This window comes from Anthonomus grandis, chromosome 12, assembly GCF_022605725.1.
Source record: "Anthonomus grandis grandis chromosome 12, icAntGran1.3, whole genome shotgun sequence".
NCBI classification, from domain to species: domain Eukaryota; kingdom Metazoa; phylum Arthropoda; class Insecta; order Coleoptera; family Curculionidae; genus Anthonomus; species Anthonomus grandis.
The window spans coordinates 23,238,197-23,257,206 of NC_065557.1; the positions used below are offsets into that span (position 1 = coordinate 23,238,197).

A 19,010-nucleotide genomic window follows, 5' to 3' on the forward strand; every position below is an offset into this window, starting at 1 on the left:
AACTTTGCACGAGGGTTTGCCAGATTGGTCTCTTCAAAAAGTTATCTTACATTTTTTCTGTAAAATGTACAGGGAAGCCAATAATTGACCCCCTTAAAATTTACATGGGATTTCCTATGTTCCGCTCGGCGACGCACCACCCTATCAAAACAATACAAAACCAACAAATATACAGTGCATCCGTAAAGTAGCGGATAAATTTAATAAAAATGAAATGGACCGTTTCTGAAAAAAATGCTCGAACCCATCGATATTTATATTAGGTTTAGGGTTTTTCTACGTAGAAATTAAATATATAGAGTGACTCAAAAACAAGTGATGACGTCATTAATATGTTTTTTTAAATGGAAACCACCATTTTTTAAGCGATTTAAAAAAATTTTTTGAACGTTATCAATGATATCTGGAGTCATATTTCTAATTTCCTGGCGTATTTGTTTTTTTAAATCTTCTAAATTCGCTGGTTTAGTAACATGAACTTTACTTTTTAAATATCCCCATAAAAAGAAATCGAGGGTAGTTAAATTTGGCGATCTGGCTGGCCATTCAATGAACCCTCGTCTACCTATCCAACGATTTGGAAAAACTTCATCTAGATAATTGCGAACGGGTAAAGCTTAGCGTGGCGGAGCTCCATCTTGCTGAAAAAAAAGATCACGTTGGTGCATCTCGGGTTCTTCCAAATCCGGATACAAAGTTATCAGAGCGGGGATAAGATCATTTTGAAGAAAGTCCAAATCATCTTCCGATAGCTTTTGAAGTAAAAATATTTTATAAGGGTGAAACATTGCTTTTTTCAATACTTTATGCACAGTAGATCGCGATAAATTAACATTAGAAGCCGTGCCTGTGGCTTTGTGATTATTTTCGACCATTAACAGAACGTTAAGCTCATCTTCCACCTACTTTTGAATACGCGACATATCTCCGAAGCGAATCATGCACAAGATTTCAATTCTTTCTCGTTCGGTTAATTTTCTCATATTTCATACAATAATAGTAGGTAATAAAGTGCATCTACTAGTAAAACGCAAAATGACACTGCTTTCGCCTCTCAAAAAGAATAAACACCTTGCAAATGTAAAAATGCTTCAAATAGTTGCACCAAAATACATTCATTTTTTGACACTGACAACAACAACTAAAAAACCAAAATATCAACATTTAATTTAGATAGGTATTTCATTAATTTTACATTTTATCATAATTTTTCGTTCAAAATTTCTTAGGTAAACACTATTCATTTGTTCCATATCCTTTGTAAAAACAATGCGTTCTTTCTGATTCTGCACTAAAAAATGGTGGTTTCCATTTAAAAAACATTTGAGTTCTTTTGAGTCCCCTGTATATTTAATTTCCAAGACAGGTTCGGGCTTTTTTTCAGAAACGGCTCATTTAATTTTTAATGCTACTTTTATTCGCTACTTTGCGGATGTACTGTATAAGCTTGCAAACTTATTAATAAAGTGTATTTTCACTTTGACTAAATGCTTAATATAACAAAGGATTATTTTTTAGCGTTTGTCTTCAAGGCCCCAGGGCCGTTTTCAGGAGAATATAATGCATTTGTTATGGAACGGGTATTCCATGGAGCATATGATGAAACCACTTGTTTAGATTGGTCATTTGATTCTAAGCTTTTGGCTATTGGCTCCAAGGATATGGCAACAAAAATTTATCCTTTGGAAAAGTAAGTATACATTATAATATTGTTATCTAAAAACTATAATAGGTAATTAAACGTTTATATTGTGTTTTTTTAGGTGCAAAAACTTTAGGATTTACTCTTTAGGTAATCATACAGATGGAATAGTCGGGTGTTTCTTTGAAAAAGATACTTATGATATAATAACAGTAGCTAGAAATGGACAAACGTGTGTTTGGGAATGTACTATAGATCCCAGTGACTTACATCCACTTGATGACATTGTACCTAGTAAGAAAAAAGTGAGTTATCAATTTCTTTAATTATCACGCGTCTGTTTGTCTTCTGAACCAAGTCTAGTCAATTATACTTTTTCTGGTTTACGAAAAAGTGCACTTTCGCACTGCTGCGCAAGACAGAATTCCAAGAATCCCAGTTTTCTAGTTTTTTTCACGAAAGGTTTATTGATTTAATTGATTGTATCTTTGTTAGCCCTGGATTCGCTTTAAATACTGTGTGATATTAAACAATTTTAGTTTTGTACCTACATCAGTTTAATTTTTTTTTTCAGAAAAAAGCATATCATTGCTTGACGATTACTTTTCTTGGATGATTTAATTTTTTGATTTCAAAAATATATAGTTTAGCTACATTTAATCAAACCGTTTTGGAAATATCAGGCTCCAAACTTAAAAGAAATAACATATTGAAGATCTTGGTAAAAAAACATTGTTAGTATTTGACATTTATTATAAAATAAATAATTCAGAAGACATTATCATTTTGCCGTCTTGTAAGGTAAATGAATTAAGTAGAAACAATAAAAAAGTTTAAATTTTTTTTAAGCGATATCTTTTTTTTGACAAAAATACATTATTTTAATAATTGTTTAACTTTATATTAAATCCAAATAATTATAACTGCTCTATATGACCACCACCATTATTAATATAATTTATATAATCTTGTTAAATTTTTTGTATTAATTATAAACTGTCTATGGTTTTGTATATATAAAGACATATGGCGGCGATATTTTTTTGCGGAGCGCCTCGAGGTTTTCAGTTTTCTGTTTGTAAATTTTATTTTGCGGGTACCCCGATCAAAGTGCATCAGAGGTGCCAGGTCTGGACTATTTATTGGCTCAGTCCGTCTGATCTAAAAATCGTATTTCTCATTTAAAAATCGCAAAACAGGTAACACATTAAGCGGTTTGACGATAATCCGCTCTCGCTGCATTTATGTTTTTTTTGTAAAACATACGCACGAAGTCACATTCTTCTTCCTTGCTATTCGTAATTTGTGGAGATTTATGGGTCAATCAACAAAAAATAATAATGTCTTTTTTATTATTTGTTTCCTAGCAAACGCCAAACAATAACAATCTGCCTACCAAGATCTTCAATACTTAATTTTTTTAAAGTTTGGAGCCCGATATTTCCAAAAACGTTTAATTAAAAGGTAGTCAAACCCTATATTTAAAATTCGGCTCCTATTAACTATGAAGTTATATACAGGGTGTTCGATGAGAAAAAACTAATTATCTGTCAAAATTTCACATTTCTAAAAGGAAAAAAAATTCAGATCAGATTCAAAAATTTTAAGTAAAATCGGAAAAGTTGGGTATACAATTTTTCTAAAAACTTTTCACCTAACTGCTGTAGAGGAGGGTCAATAAATGGGGAAAGACCCTGTACATGTACTTGGACATAAAAATTGGTAATTTTTTCTAATTCTAAAATTAAATATTTTATATATTATATTATAACTAAAATATTCATATTTTGTATTATTGCATTCATATTTATACAGGATCTTTCAATTTATTTTTGTATTTAATATCTGTATTTTATTACTGGATATAATTAAAAAGCTATTAATAAAGTTTATTGTCCCGAAATTCATATGGAGAGAAAGTGTATCAGGTTTAGGACCTCAAATATTTGATCCTGATTTTGTTCCAGAAGAAATACCGTTGTATAAAATACTTGACCTTTTATTTAGGCCATCTTGAAGGTTGAACATAACAGGTTCGTAATTATTTATGTTAAAAAAAAATCATATCCGGTAATAAAATAAGAAAACATTATGAAGCCACTCATTATATTCTTATATTCATAATCGAACTTAAAAGTTTAAATCTATCAAACTACGTACCTCCGAAATGTTCTTAGCGAGATTGATTATGATGATAGCTAGCAAACTTAGTTTTTATTCTTTAATAGGGAGTCCTTTCCTTATATTAGTGGCTTAATGTCATGTTTATAAATATATTGCTAATTAATAATTGGTTATATTGGGCGCTAATGTTTGAGTTTTCAATTCTCTAGACAAGATCCTAACCTTAGAAAAATAAAAATTGCGATCCAACGGAAAAAGGTGCTGTGCATAATCTGTATGGTCCTCCTTGTCCGCGTTAAAAATGCTTCAATCGTATTTGTGCCGACTCATTGTGCTCTTAATGTATTGTCTCGTCTGTCTATAACTCTTATCACAATTAAAACATGGACGCCGGTAAATAATAATAAATATAAAATATAATAATATCGCTTGTCCTGTTAAGACGTATGTTTCTGTCTAATACTTTTAATACATATTGTGAAATAAATAAGTGCAAAAGATTTGTTGTACAAAATTCTCTGAAGCGTTCCTGAATTATAAAGGAGTGATCTATCAACACTTTCCTACTTACATAAATTAATAAATGCAATTCTATTGATGCCGCATGGTTCTGATTCACCTTGCTCACACACATCATGTGTGTATGAGCAAGACAGAAAAACGACATCATGTCTTAGTGCGGTTTTTGTAATGCATCAGCGTCCAGCTCCCGAAATAAGCCATACGTGACATGCGCCGGCTGTTGCTCCAAGCGATATCACCTTGATTGTATGCGTATACCCACTGAAGCAGAAAATTTATTATCTACGGTTCCAGGGCTATACTAGTGTTGCCCAGCATGCAGAAATATTCCTGACATGGATATTTAAAATACAATTAAAGAGTCCATAAATAAAAACCCTTCCTTGGAGGTAATTAAGAACTCTTTAAAGCAGACCATCGACAAAAATATATTTTCGGTTGAGTATTATTTTGGTTAATTATACATTCTATGGATTCCAAGGTTGAATGAATTTTTGTCGAAACACAATTAAAGCAAACTTATGTTCAACGAAGATATGCTGAGATTGTAAACAAGCAATCGATAATTATTACTAGGCCAAAAAATACTAATCAAGATAACACTCTGTTATATTTTTTTTTTCTAAAGTGCAATAAAATGGAATTATGTTGATGCGATGAATGCCAAGTTAATCAAAAGAAAAGAAGTACTAAAAGTAGTGAAAGGTTTATGGCCTTAAGAGGGTCTCCAAAAGTTGTTTGATGCCCGGAGGAACTTAACCCCTCTTACCTGAAACGCCCAGAGAAGGAATCCTTCACAATGCTGCTAGCTCAAGCCGATGTGGGTTCTAGCTTCTTTCTCAACCAAATGAACCAAAATTTCTTAGGTAGTAACTACCCAAGAGTTACCCAACTAAATGTCAAAATCAGTATGGCGCCACCAAGTTTTGGATTTTATATAATCCCAAAGGACGCCCAATATTTATCAAAATTTATTTAGGCAAGTTCAAAACGAAACTTTGAAAACAAAATCAAAGTCAAATCAGTATACACTATTGTTTCCAAATGACCTATGATATTCCAACCTACTCAACTCAAGTGAAAAACAAATTAACAACAGAAAATAACAATTTATTTAAGTCTTGATTATCACAGAGAATTATGTTATGTTATTTATCGTTAAGAGGAATAATTATTTAAGTTGGTAATAAGGAACCACAACATCACAAAAAAAATACACCATCAAAGTGTGGTTGTCAAAATAAAATAAACTATGTTACACCCAAACTTTGGGGAATGAAGCTTCAATTCAATTTAAACTAATAATTTACATGGCCCGGTATATCCCGCCACGGACATTGACCTAAGCAAAAAAAAAAATAACAACCCTAACTGTTGAAGCTTCCCCACTTAAAATTACCCTTTTATTAGTTTACTCTAATATTTACTAGCTAATCTGGGAAAATTTGACATCTTAGGAGTAATCTGAAAATAATTAATATAACCCAAGTATATACTCGTAGTACTACGAAGCCGGCTGCGTCTTACCTCACAGGAGTCACTTGTCACATATATATGTACTCTTATCAGTAATATTCAATAATAAAATAGCATCGATTAAATAATGTCAAATAAAATTTTAAATAAGCTTATGTATGTATCTCAACTCAAAAGATAAAAGTTGTGATAATAAAAATAAAATAAGTGAATAAAAAAAAAATGTTATGTTGTGTCACCTAGCTCCACACACAGCAGACTACTTCAGATTCTTCGAGATTCTCCCAGACATCCAATTCCCAGTCAAAGAAAAACTGCAGGCTTCCAAGCTTCACCTCTTCCACTTCACAATACGCCAAGCTCTGGTAGTGGTCTAGGTTAGACGTTAGCTCACAGTTGCTTAAAATCTCCTTCTAGATTAGAGCCAGTAGAGTACATAACCCCAAAACGAAAGCACCATGTGGCATGAAGAAATCAGGTCCGTACAAAAAAAAATCCGTCCAAAATCCATGTTATGTAGCTTTGCTAATTAAATTGTCCCCTGCCAATGCCAATCAGAACCGCTATTTTGCCGATGTTCGAGGGCACGTGAAAAATTATTAGGTTTTAAATCGCCATAAAGGCCAGTAAATTCAACAAAACAACAAATTATAGCATTACGCCCAAAAAGTTGATTTACTCTCACCACATTTAGTCAATTATATCCCCATATGGGTAAAATTCACACGAATTTCAAAAAGAACTAAAGCACTCTTCACTTCATGACGGCGGTCTGGCAAAAGGAACGACCACAGAGGTCAAACCCGTATTTAAGCAATCACGCACAAAATGTATTGCCAATCGAAAATAACTTAACTTTTTTTATAAGTACCATAGAACCTTTTATAAAAAAATAAATAACAAAATTTGTGGCCCAAGGAAGTTGGCAATGAAAATATGTGTCACTATGACAATCAATTTCGATTTTGCCTAGATCAGCAACTTCTTGCTATCTTCCAAGAAAACTAATATTTACATTAGATAAAAAGAGACAAAAATTAGATAGGTCAGTCCGAGTAAAATCAACCAGCATATCTGGTATGGTCAAGCCAAAATCAGATATTGTACTATGAACAGTACAACATACACAATAATTGTACATGCCCAATTAATCATTATTCGTTATAAAATAATTAAATAAAGTATGGAATAAGCAATATGGGATATAATTTAAATTCTAAAATATTTCTTTAGTCCAGAACCGGGTTTTATAAGAGTATAAATAAAATTTCATTAACAACCAGTACAATATGAAGCTGAAATGTACAAGACTAAATGTGTCATTAAAAAAAAGAATACTGTAATTTGAAATGGCTAGAGAACAGAACTATGGGTTACTTGGGAGGCTATTACAGAGAGGGCATTACTAGTATCAATCATTAATATTTGTAAAATATCTATTTTGAAAATATAACTGTAATCAGTGCTTTTAATAAAGAGTATAAAATGCCAATTTTAACCTGTAACAACGAAGACAGATATCTTAACTCACATCAATCCAGCACACGAAAGCATTCAACTAAGCAAGGTTTAGAATATCGCAGATGGAGGTATTCTTTTGACAGCTGATTCCATTGGCGTTACTATAGTTAAGAATCTTGCCAGCGAGAGACCTACGGAGGACTAGAGAGCATATCTCGTGCCAACAATTATAAATGCGGAAACTGCTATTCTCTTAAAAACAAATTAAAACTAGATATAGACACCGATCACGCTGTCTGGAACAAATCTGTTTTTCATACATATTACAAGCGAACAAAAAGTATAGAGCGGATATTTTTTGGTCCACTCTATAGCAACTAAGATCGCGCACTCCCTCCCACGATAACATCTTCCTTAGAACATTGAAAGGCCTTTCAATGTTCTAAGACATCTTCTTTGCATCTCGCTCTTTAAGCAACTCATTTGTTCAATTGTCGCAGACTCGGCGGCAGCAACAGCCTCACAGTGACCTTCGCATTTATTATCAGAATATTAAAGATCTACGAACGAAAACACAATCTTTTTATCGTGCAGTTTTAAACTGCGACTTTGATAATACTGCTATTACCGGGGTGTGGCTAAACGATAGCATTTCCGAATTTTTCTCACAGGAATACTCTGTGTACAGATACAATAGAAAATACGCAGAAAGATGCGACAATCGAGGAGGAGATGTAATGCTCGCTACTAGACAAAACTTTGCGGTCTCTTAATTTAAAATTATTGCTTCCTCAATCGATTTGTAATATTGTTGACAAAAACTGACTATAGCTGCTTATACACTATTCTCATATATACAGGGTGATTGATGGTTGATGGTCCTTAGACGTTTACGGATAAGGGAAAATATAATTTTTTGGAAAATTTGGCATCATGGATTTTAGCTATTCATCTAACGATTAAAAATTTTTAGCGATAGGACGTTGCCGCTTATGCAAAAAAGTAGGAGTATACATTTTTATTACTACGGCACTGGAACGCGCAGAAAATTGGAATTATGAGGGTAATTTACGAAAGTATTGTACATTAATTAGTCTTCACTATCCACTCTATTATTGGAGTTTTTCTGTTGAGTGACAATGTAAATAAATAAAGTTAAAAGATAGAAGGTCTTTAGGGATTGGATCTTTTAGTGAAAATAGAGCCTATTATTTTTGTGTTATAAATTGCAAGCTTAACAATAGGTGCTTTTTTTTATAATAGTACACACAAGATGGTCTAGAGGACAAGGAAAAAAGCCGTTTTATATTTAGACGAAAAAATTTCTTTCGAAGATAAATTGTATTTATTGTTTGTTGGGCATTCCTTTGAACATACCTTATCACATTCATCATATATAAAATATATTAAATAATTACTTTAAATTCTGCAAGGTGTATTTGATAAACTAAATAATGCATTCTATGTGTATGCAATGCAATTTAATTGTGCGTGCAGTGTAGTGAATATGCAAAGACATCATGTTGAACGTGAAACATAGCTACGAGCTGTTGGTATAATACAGGGTGGTATGAATATCCGCGACGTCGCAGAACCTTTAGATTCTACCAAATTTAAAAAGAGTGATGATGCGAGAGAAAGACATACTGGTCCAATAAAAGCAAAAGAACTTATACATGATAGGTTTATTCGCCCTCCAACCAGCCAAAAAGGGAGCTTCAAAATGTTCATAGCGTTATTGTCACTGCTCAAAGAATAAACAATAAGTTACATGAAAACGACTTTCTCGCAAGTCTTTATGTTAGTAGTATCCTGTGCAAATCGCGCAAGAAGATGGCTTTTTTACCGATGAATCAGCCCAACATTTATTTGAACCTTTTTTCTTACCTGGAAATTTGACCGATGAAATGTATTTGGAATTGCTGGAAGATGTTATACATCCTGCATTAACTGCCATAATGAGTGGTACATTGCGAATAGATTTATCACCTATGGATTTATTTACGTGAATTAATGTTTGCTTTACGTTCTGATTCAAGAAGGATGAGGATGTGTCTTTTTATATTTAATATTTCTTTGTTTCAGAAAACTACAGAGGAAGATGAAGAGGATGATATAGATATTACTAAGTCTTTGGAAAAATCCCAAGCTGAAACTGAAGAGGCTTTGAAAAAAATGGACATCAATGATATTGAAACAGGAAGTAAAGAACCCAATAAATTATTTTACAAAAGAGTTGCAAAACATTATCTTTCCGATGAGGTCAGAAAAGATCAAAAAGATGCAATCCTGACTTCAGCTGCTTATAATAAAGCATCAAAAATACTAGTTACAGGTATTAAAAAATATACTATAATTATTTTTTTATAAATTTTTTAAAATACTAACTTTTAAAACTTTGTTACTCATTTTCATGATATATATTGTCCTTAATTTTAGAGTTTGCGTAGATATATTTAAAAAAAATATAATATAAAAGACACCTACATAAAAGAAAAATATATACTATTTTCCTTAAAATAATTCGTTATTTTTTGCATCTATTTATAGGTTTCTCTTCTGGAGCATTTGTTATTCACGAAGCGCCGGACATGAATCTAATTCATTCGTTGAGCATATCTGATCAGAAAATATCATCTGTAGCATTAAACCATACTGGTGATTGGATTGCGCTGGGTTGTAGTGGAATTGGTCAGCTTTTAGTTTGGGAATGGCAAAGTAAGTTGAATATTATAAATGAGTCTTCATTACCAGAGGAGTTACACATTTAATATGTATTAGTTTATCGTTTTTAATTGTACTATGAATATTATATAATTTAATTAAGGTCGGAAGATGGTGTACACCTAAAGAAAGAGGTTTTTGTTTTATTTCTTTGGTTAATATTGGTTCTAAAACTTCGTGTTACCGTCTACTATTTTATTTGATCATTCTTTAGAATAAGTATACATTACTATAACTTGGAAAAAAAAATACACGCATACAAGCGAAATATACACGAATTTGTTTTACAAACATATGTTTTAGTATAATTATGGCTATTAATCCAATTTCTCAAATTAGATTTGATATTATTAAATTGCACAATTGCTTTGATTACTTATTAGTGTTACTTCTTACTTGTCCACAATTAGTTGACATAATAATATTTATACGATTTTATTGTTATTTAATTTATTTAAAATAAAAATTTTCATTTCAAAACTTTTTCAGAAGAACTTCGATCGGTTATTACGTCTGGGGAGGAGAAAAGACTTTTGCAATGTCAATAGAACGGCATTCGACATCTAAGAAATTATAATTTTTTTAAAATAGTTTAGTAACGAATATTTTTAATACCAAATCTACCCATTTTACCTCTCACACGTGTTTACGGGGTATAAATTTTCTTCTCACACGTATTTTAAGGATGTACAAATAATATTTTTAATTAATATGTTTAACGTTAACCCATTTGCTTGTCACATGTTAATGTTAGAATCGGTTATTTTACCAATCCTATATTCCCTCTTTATTCACAAAATGGTGAACAAACCAATTGATAGAACCATTCCTTATTTTTGCCAAAATATCAGGCATACAGGGAACAAAACACTCTCTTCGGCCATAGAGGAAAAGCCAGTCAGGGAGTCTGGGAGCAAAGCTGAGTATTTATATAGCATATTCAAAGATTACAACTTTAAGTCTCAAATGAAAACAAACCTTTAATTCGAGCATTAGTAGTTAGTATTAGAGTTCTCTATATTTACTATTGCATTTTAATTTGCTAATTTTTGTAAAAATGTTGGCGTGTGAAAATGAATAAATATATTTTGTTATGTTATGTACCGAGGGACAACCTGTATCGTGTACTATGTACTTATAAATTTATATCTGACCTTTAATGAGTTTATCATAGATTTCTGGTATTATTTTAGGTGAAACATACGTTATGAAACAGCAAGGACACGCGAACAATATGTCATGCGTAGCCTATTCTGGTGATGGACAACTTTTGGCAACAGGCGGGCATGACGGCAAAGTAAAATTGTGGAACATTGGTTCCGGGTTCTGTTTCGTTACATTTAGTGAACATTCTAGTGCGATAACAGCGATTTCCTTTAGCGGAAATAAAAAGTTTGTCGTGTCGGCTTCTCTAGATGGAACTGTTAGAGCTTATGATGTCATAAGGTATATAATATACAGTAAACTCTCGTTTATTGCAAATCCCATTTATTACAACTCTCGACAAATGCAACGCGACACTCTGTTTATTGCAATTTTCTCTCACTTGCTTCATTCCCACCAAGCTGCAGCGTAGCGTTACTCCGACTAATCGAAGTCAGAATTAAATGTTCGAATTAAATCAATATTTACATCGTGTAAATTATTGCAGATCATATAAAATATCATGTGGAAATTCGGATATATTTTTAACAATACAGAAATATCCATTTTATATATTATAACTTTATTTTATCAAATTTATTAAAATTAATACTGATTAGGTTTCACTAGTTGTGGCGCGGTCAGCGTGACTGCTGTGCGTCAACCAATCAAGTGCGACAGATGCGCTGTCGCGTTGAAATGAGAGGCAGAGTGGGAGCTTCTTTCGAGTTTTGATAATTGAAAGAGATCGGACTCGGGGACGTTGTAATAAACGAGAGTTTATTCTTCTTACTTTTATTTGAACCCTTATTTCTTCATTTTCAGATAATTTACAATATTAGCTATAAAATACAATAATCAAACTATACAACACATTACAATTTGAGCCTTTTAAACAAATTCTTGCACCTAGATTACAAGCAATTTGTATGTGCAAAATCTAAGGAGGTTAAATTAGTTCCTAAAATATAATGGACTAAAATAATTTCTTTTACAACCTGCAGGTACTAAAATGAACAGATATTAGTGTTAATGAAACAATATTCAATAGGACAGAATCTGAGAATTACATTAGCTTAAGATATGTTTTGTAGTTGTAAATAATTGGCTTACATTTTTTGCTGAATTTATCATATTTAGCGATATTTCTTATGTCAATTGGCAAGGAATTGTATAGTTTAGAAGCTAAGCTCGTAATAAATCTTTGGTTGTCATCCTTTCTATAAAAGGGAACAGTCAAATTCTGGTTGGATACTTGTCTAGTTTGGTATGTATGCTTAAGTCCTTGTTTCTGTATAGAAAGAGACAAATGTTATAAAAGCGTACCATTCGCACTTGCAAACGCAGTCGCCAAAAACAATAGATTTGTTGTTTTTTATTGGCGTAGTGAAATTAAGGTCATTGTCATCTTGGATAAACTGGTTTTGTTGTTTCAAACAGTTTTTGATGTCTTCTATGTTCATATTTTTTGTTGTCATAATAATCTTGAACCTCGGTTTCTTCATTTGTGAAAGTTGTACTGTGTATTTTTTCTCGGTGTATTGTTCTCGTATAATTTTCAATTACTTTTGGCATCCTTGTTCGCTACAGGTGATTATGACAACCCCGTTTCTTGAAGTTTTAATGTATTTTATGCTCACATTCAACTCGTTCAGCTTATTTTTTGATTGAAGATCTGCCTTGGTGACTTCCGCGTTTTGGATATTTTTGGCTTAATAAGCACTGGAGGGATATTCTTAGGAGTATGAGGTAATTCAGAGCAATCACCACAATAATTTGTTTTGCGAGAATCACAGGAAAACACATAAATTTTGTCCTTATTGTTTTGTTTTTGATTGCACTTTATGCAGGTATTACCTATGTTCACTTCTCTTTATGCCCAGAAAAAATGCTGCACGCGAATTGGTAATAGCGCCTGCCACCCGATAAGAAAATTACACGTTTTTAAGAAAGCTGTGTCAATATTTTTACACGAGACTCACTAACTTCACTTCACATCAACATTAGTGCTAAATAATTCCATTAAGATCTTTTTCATAAATCAATTTGTAGAAAAACTTATAATGTAAACAATAATACCAGCAATGTTGCCGCCACGTTTTATTTGTATAAAACGCGTTAACTGTAATTTAACGCGTTTAATGAATATGGAGCGGAGAATTGACCAATATTTCAGAATTTCAGCTATTAAGTCTGGGGACGAAAAAGACTTTTTAATTACCCATAGAGACCATATTGAGGAGTTAAAAACTAAAATAAGGCAAGAGTGTCGAAACACTTCTCCAGAATGCATAAGAAACATTCAAAATTAATTTGTAATACGTTTAGGGCATCGAATAAAGGTATGGCATGTAATGACAAAATATTTGGAATTTTGTGGAGAATTCAAAAATATAATAACATATAGGGTGCCCCATTTCTCATTTAAAATAAGAAAGTTGATATTAGCCCCGCCTACATGGCCCACCCTATATAAAAAGTGTTGATTGTAAAAAATGCGCAACTTACAATCTCTATTGACGTGTCCGAGCGTTTTTCCGAATACGCCCCCATTTATTTATTTTCGAATTTATTCCAAGTACAGACTCGCACTGTACAGGGTGTCCCGTAATTAATTGGACATAGGTTAATGTAGGACACCTGACATGAAAATAAACCGTTTGAGCTCAATATCGCTTAGCAAAATGTTATTGGTTTTCGTTCTACAGGGTGTTAAAACTAATTTTTTACCAAACATTGAAATATTTTGGAATCCACTGGACAGATTAACCTAAAATTTGACGTACTCTTATTATTTGGAATGAGGAACACGAATATGATATCTATTTTCCCATTATCACTAGATGGCGCCACATACAACAACATTGAGTGATTAAAATGGTCATAACTTTTTTGACCTACTTGTACGCACATTTGCGAGTCAAAATAATAAAACAGCATTTAATTCTAGTCAAAAAAGGTATACTTCTTTGATCTCCAAAAAGTAGACCGTTTTCGAAATAAACGCATTTTTGTATTAGGTTGCGTATGAACAAATTATTAAGAGCAGCGCAGCGTTATTTATATCTATATCCGGATAGAAGGCAGCCAAATTATCAAACATTTAAAGCGTTGTACGATAGATTAGGCGAAATTCAGTTAATTTTTAAGAGAGCGCCAATTGAATAATCCATTTTTTTGTAATAACATTTTATTTACGGATGAAGCCACGTTCACAAGGAGAGGTGTTTTTAATTGGCGTAACAATCATATCTATTCGATGGAAAATCCTCATGCTTTCCAGGAACACCATTTTCAACATGAGTTTTCAATAAATATTTGGTGTGGTATCTTTGGGGATTGTATTGTGGGACCGTTTTTTTAAGCTTAATGGAGAACGTTATCTAAATTTCTTGAGGAATGATCTATCCATTCTTCTAGAAGATGTGCCCCTAAATTTAAGACGTGACAGTTGGTATATGCACGATGGTGCACCGGCACATTATTCACTGCAAGTCAGAAATTACTTGGACGAAATTTATCCTCATAAATGGATTGGTAGAGGTAGTGAATATCCATGGCCTGCGCGTAGTCCCGATCTTAATCCCTTAGATTTTTATTTCTGGGGCTACTTGAACTTACTTGTGTATAAAAATAAAATAAATAACCGTCAGGAATTGTGGCAAAATATTGTGGAAGGAGTCAATACCATCAGGGCCCAAGAAGAATCATTGTTTGGAGCAAAATTTAAATAAAAGAATTACACAATGTGTCCTAGTGGATGGTGAACATTTTGAACAATTATTATAATCAGCCTTTTCTAATTTTATCGTTGTTAATTAAATTTTAGATTAAGTGTTCATACGCAACCTAATAAAAAAATGCGTTTATTTCGAAAACGGTTTACTTTTTGGAGATCAAAGAAGTATACCTTTTTTGACTAGAATTAAATGCTGTTTTATTATTTTCACTCGCAAATGTACGTACAGGGAGGTCAAAAATGTAAACTTCATTGTGCTTCCGCCTGGTTATCTGGCCTATGTAAATAAATAAATAGGGCTGGTAATAAAAAAAACAGAGTATACATATTACTTCAAAAGTGTTAAGCATAATATTGTTTGCTGTTACGCCGTAGTGCACAGATATATACAGGGTGTCTACCAAATTAGTACCTATATTAAATATTATCCTTATCTGTGAGACATTTAAAAATCGCACCTGCCTGTACCCTTCTTATAGCATTGAAACCCTACTTTTTTTTCTCGCTTTCTATAAATATTTTTACAACGATAGTTTGACAGCTTTGACGCAAAAATTAAAGCTCAAATAAAAAATCGAAATTTAAGATCATAGACCTCTTAATATTAATGACTTAAACCTACAGAATATTTTTTGTTGTCTATTTGAACAATATTTTTCATATATTTTTCAACAAAAAAAATAGTCGATTTAACACATTATAAATGAACTTTCGCAACTTGTTATAGTTACATTATAGGAAAAGGATATTTGAAATACTTTCTTCAAATTCGCTTTAAAAGTTTGGCTATTTTTTTTACAATATTTTTCATTTAATCACTTTTTCTGATAACAAATGTATATGTATCTATTTTAGGTATCGGAATTTTAAAACTTTTACATCTCCTCGCCCAGTACAAATATCATGTGTGGCAGTTGATGGTAGTGGGGAGTTTGTGGCGGCAGGAGGACAAGACGTTTTTGAAATTTACCTATGGTCCATTAAAACGGGTAGGCTACTCGAAATTGTATCTGGACATGAAGGACCTGTGGTAAGTTTATTATTTTAAATCTGCCAAAATCCATACTAGTGAACTTATGCTAAAAAACTGGTTATAATGTTATAATCGCTGGATATGGACTGGATATATAGTGTATTTGTTTCTTTCCTGTAAATATGTTCTTACAATAAAAGTACAATGAGTGAGTGTATGTAGGCCAAAATGGTGGTATTAAAAGAAAAAAAGTTTTGAACAGCTTAGGTTTTAATTGACCCGACATCCAACTTTACTGTTAAAAGTTAACACATTTGAACTGGGTCACTAATACATGTCTAATAAAATTGTAAAGAATAGATAAATAAAGCAAAAAAAAACTAATAACGACTATAAAATACTATCAATGTCAATAAAAGATTACTTTAGAACTTCTCTTAGGAGTTTTATAAATTATTGCAGGAACAAAAACTGTTATATTGAAGTCAAATATACAGGGCATTAACGATGAACAAATTTGTTTAAAATTCAGGTATTTTTTTCTTCTTTTATTTTTAGGACACGTCGATTAGCATTGTCACTTTGCGTTTTTTGCAATAAAAAAATTTCTATACAGGACAACTCAAATAGAAACTATGGCGTCAACATCTAATTTAAATATTTAATTTCTTAAATTCTTGGCTTTAAATCATCAACATTATTTAGTCCATTCGTACAAACTTTAGGCTTCAAATAGACCCTTAAGAAAAATCTAAAAAGAAAAAAAGATAGTTAGGAAGAAAGATTTTCTTTTAAATGTTTATTTTTATTATTTTGTAGTAATAGAACTTTTTTTGGCATTATGAACATTTTCATTCAGAATAAACGGATTAGTGAAGTGGTTTCGATAAGCATAAATACATGCTTGCAGTACATAAGTGTCAATTACAGTTAAGATTTTTAACCGCTTAAAATACTTTATGCATGACTCTGACACTTGATACAGTATTCCTACTACCATTTTTCAAGAGTAAGACCCTTTTGCAGTAGCCAGTAGCATTCCAATTTAAAATGTATAGAAAATTTTGGTAAAGTTTGTAGTAAAAAATAGGTAAAGTTTCACTGCAGTGGCTATATAAACATTAAAAATGTGTTTTTTTTTCTTTATTAAGAACGAAGTTATTTAAAGAAAGCAGTTGTTTATTAATGCATATTTCACTTCTGCATGACATGGAAAAAAATATTAGAATAATTTTTGTTTAGGTGGTAAAACAGATTACTTATATATACTATAAAAAACAACGCACTTAGAATGGAGTCTTGACACCAGACAACTCTTAGTCTTATTAGTGTTGCCATCAAAAAATGATGGTTTAAAAAAATAGAAATTCTTAGGTCTCATAGACCTAAGAATTGCTTATTGTTATTTCCAGCTCCCACAATTTTTATTTGAAGAAAGCCAGGAACGGTTTCAGTGCTTCTATTTATTTATTACTCGAATTTATGCTTTTTAAATAAGCAGTATAATTAATCTTATAATGCATATGGCTGACAGCCCGACAATTCCTGTAAAACTTTGCGTCCCCTTTTTATTGATTAATTTAATGAGAAAAATTCTCTTCTCAAACCAAAGCTTTGGCAATTGTTGAGAGTTGCAGAATAAAACTCCTTCATTGCAAATTTATATAGTGAATTGGTTTTCAATTTTTTTTTTCTAGTTTCGGAAAATGTTATTTGATACAAGATGTGGAAAACTATAATCGCAAATACCTTTAATAAATAGTGAAATCCTCTTTTCATGCAAGTTCAAACTTCACTAGTGCCGATAGGTTCTGGCTTCATTTGCTTAAAGTTGGTAATTTAAAAAAAAAATTGGTGCATAATGTAGGTATGAAGATTCAAATTATAAGAGCATACTAAAAAATTATGAGAAATCCACAGCCTAATCAAAACGATAAGTTTTATTCTAATACTAACTTTGAAAATAAGTCTACTATTTTGTTGATTCTGTCAACAAATTGTTGGGTATATCTAATAATATAAAATTCCTTCAGAATAGTTGCAAAAAATGTTTCTTGTTTCTGTAATTGAGATGTAAGACTTATAATTAAAAGTAAAAAAAAAAGTTCCATATTCATCACATTAATAATGTTGCAAAACTGCAGGGTAGGGTGTTTTGTACTGTTTATTGCTGGCATGTCTACTGTGCCGACCTCTGTTTGTTTGGTTGGTCATTTGTGATAGAATGAGCTATGTAGGTTCAAGACTGAAGTAACAATACCCTTGTGTTTAACCTTGCTAAGACCGTTATTTTTAATGGTTTATCTTTTATCTTAATAACATACTATTAAATAGAATACGTTTTACTATTTTTTTTTTGAATTTGTTGAATCGACTTTCCTACTATTTTAATTGCATCAGATAAAATTATAGCATATTAATTATCGATATTCTTGATTTAACTTTTTTGAGTAAGTTTAGAGTTGTAATTAACATTTATTTTATAAGTAGGGTTTTAAATTGACAACTCCAATGTTTTGCTTTTTTTTAGGCAGGTTTGGCTTTCAGCCCAAGTATGACCAATACAACTCTAGCATCTGTATCTTGGGATAAAACATTACGAATATGGGATGCAATTGAAAAAGGGTCAGCACACGAAACCATTGAACTTATAGCAGATGGTGTGAACGTGACTTTTAATCCAAATGGTTTGGAAGTTGCAGTAGCCACACTGGATGGTCAGATATCAGTGTTTAATGTAAAAACTGCAACACAAGTTGTGGCCATCGAGGGAAGGAATGACCTTGGCAGTGGACGGTCCGAATCGGATTTAATAACGGCCAAGAAAAATTTAGAGGCAAAGTTAGTTATTCATTAATTATTAGTAAATTAGTCATTTGTTGACAATGCGAAAATATAGTTTGTTTTAAAATATATTTATAAAATATATTTTTATATATATATATATTTTTAAAATATAATTTTTTTTCAAATAATCCCTATTATGATGGGAGTAAATATTACTTACTGATAATTAGATAGTTGATATTAAGATCATCACATATTTAAGTTTATTGGTTTGTTTGAAAAAAGAGAAACCTTCTATTTTTCCGTGCATTCTAATATACAGTACTAAATCTGAACGACAAAAACTAAGTTATGCGAAATTTATTCAAGGATATTTTTCTAAAGGGTATATATAATATATGCTGTAAAAGCAGACTGCA

The 19,010-nt window shown here is 31.7% G+C and overlaps 1 protein-coding gene across 1 annotated transcript in view; it reads left to right on the plus strand.

The window, feature by feature from the left end:
- Positions 1-19,010, plus strand: part of LOC126742794 (periodic tryptophan protein 2 homolog) — a 56,521-nt gene that overhangs the window by 18,726 nt on the left and 18,785 nt on the right. The window contains exons 4-10 of the mRNA XM_050449590.1: positions 1,519-1,690; positions 1,764-1,947; positions 9,311-9,560; positions 9,776-9,943; positions 11,143-11,395; positions 15,687-15,861; positions 18,335-18,645. Of these exons, the coding sequence (XP_050305547.1) occupies positions 1,519-1,690; positions 1,764-1,947; positions 9,311-9,560; positions 9,776-9,943; positions 11,143-11,395; positions 15,687-15,861; positions 18,335-18,645 (1,513 nt within the window). The remainder of the gene's footprint in view (positions 1-1,518; positions 1,691-1,763; positions 1,948-9,310; positions 9,561-9,775; positions 9,944-11,142; positions 11,396-15,686; positions 15,862-18,334; positions 18,646-19,010) is intronic.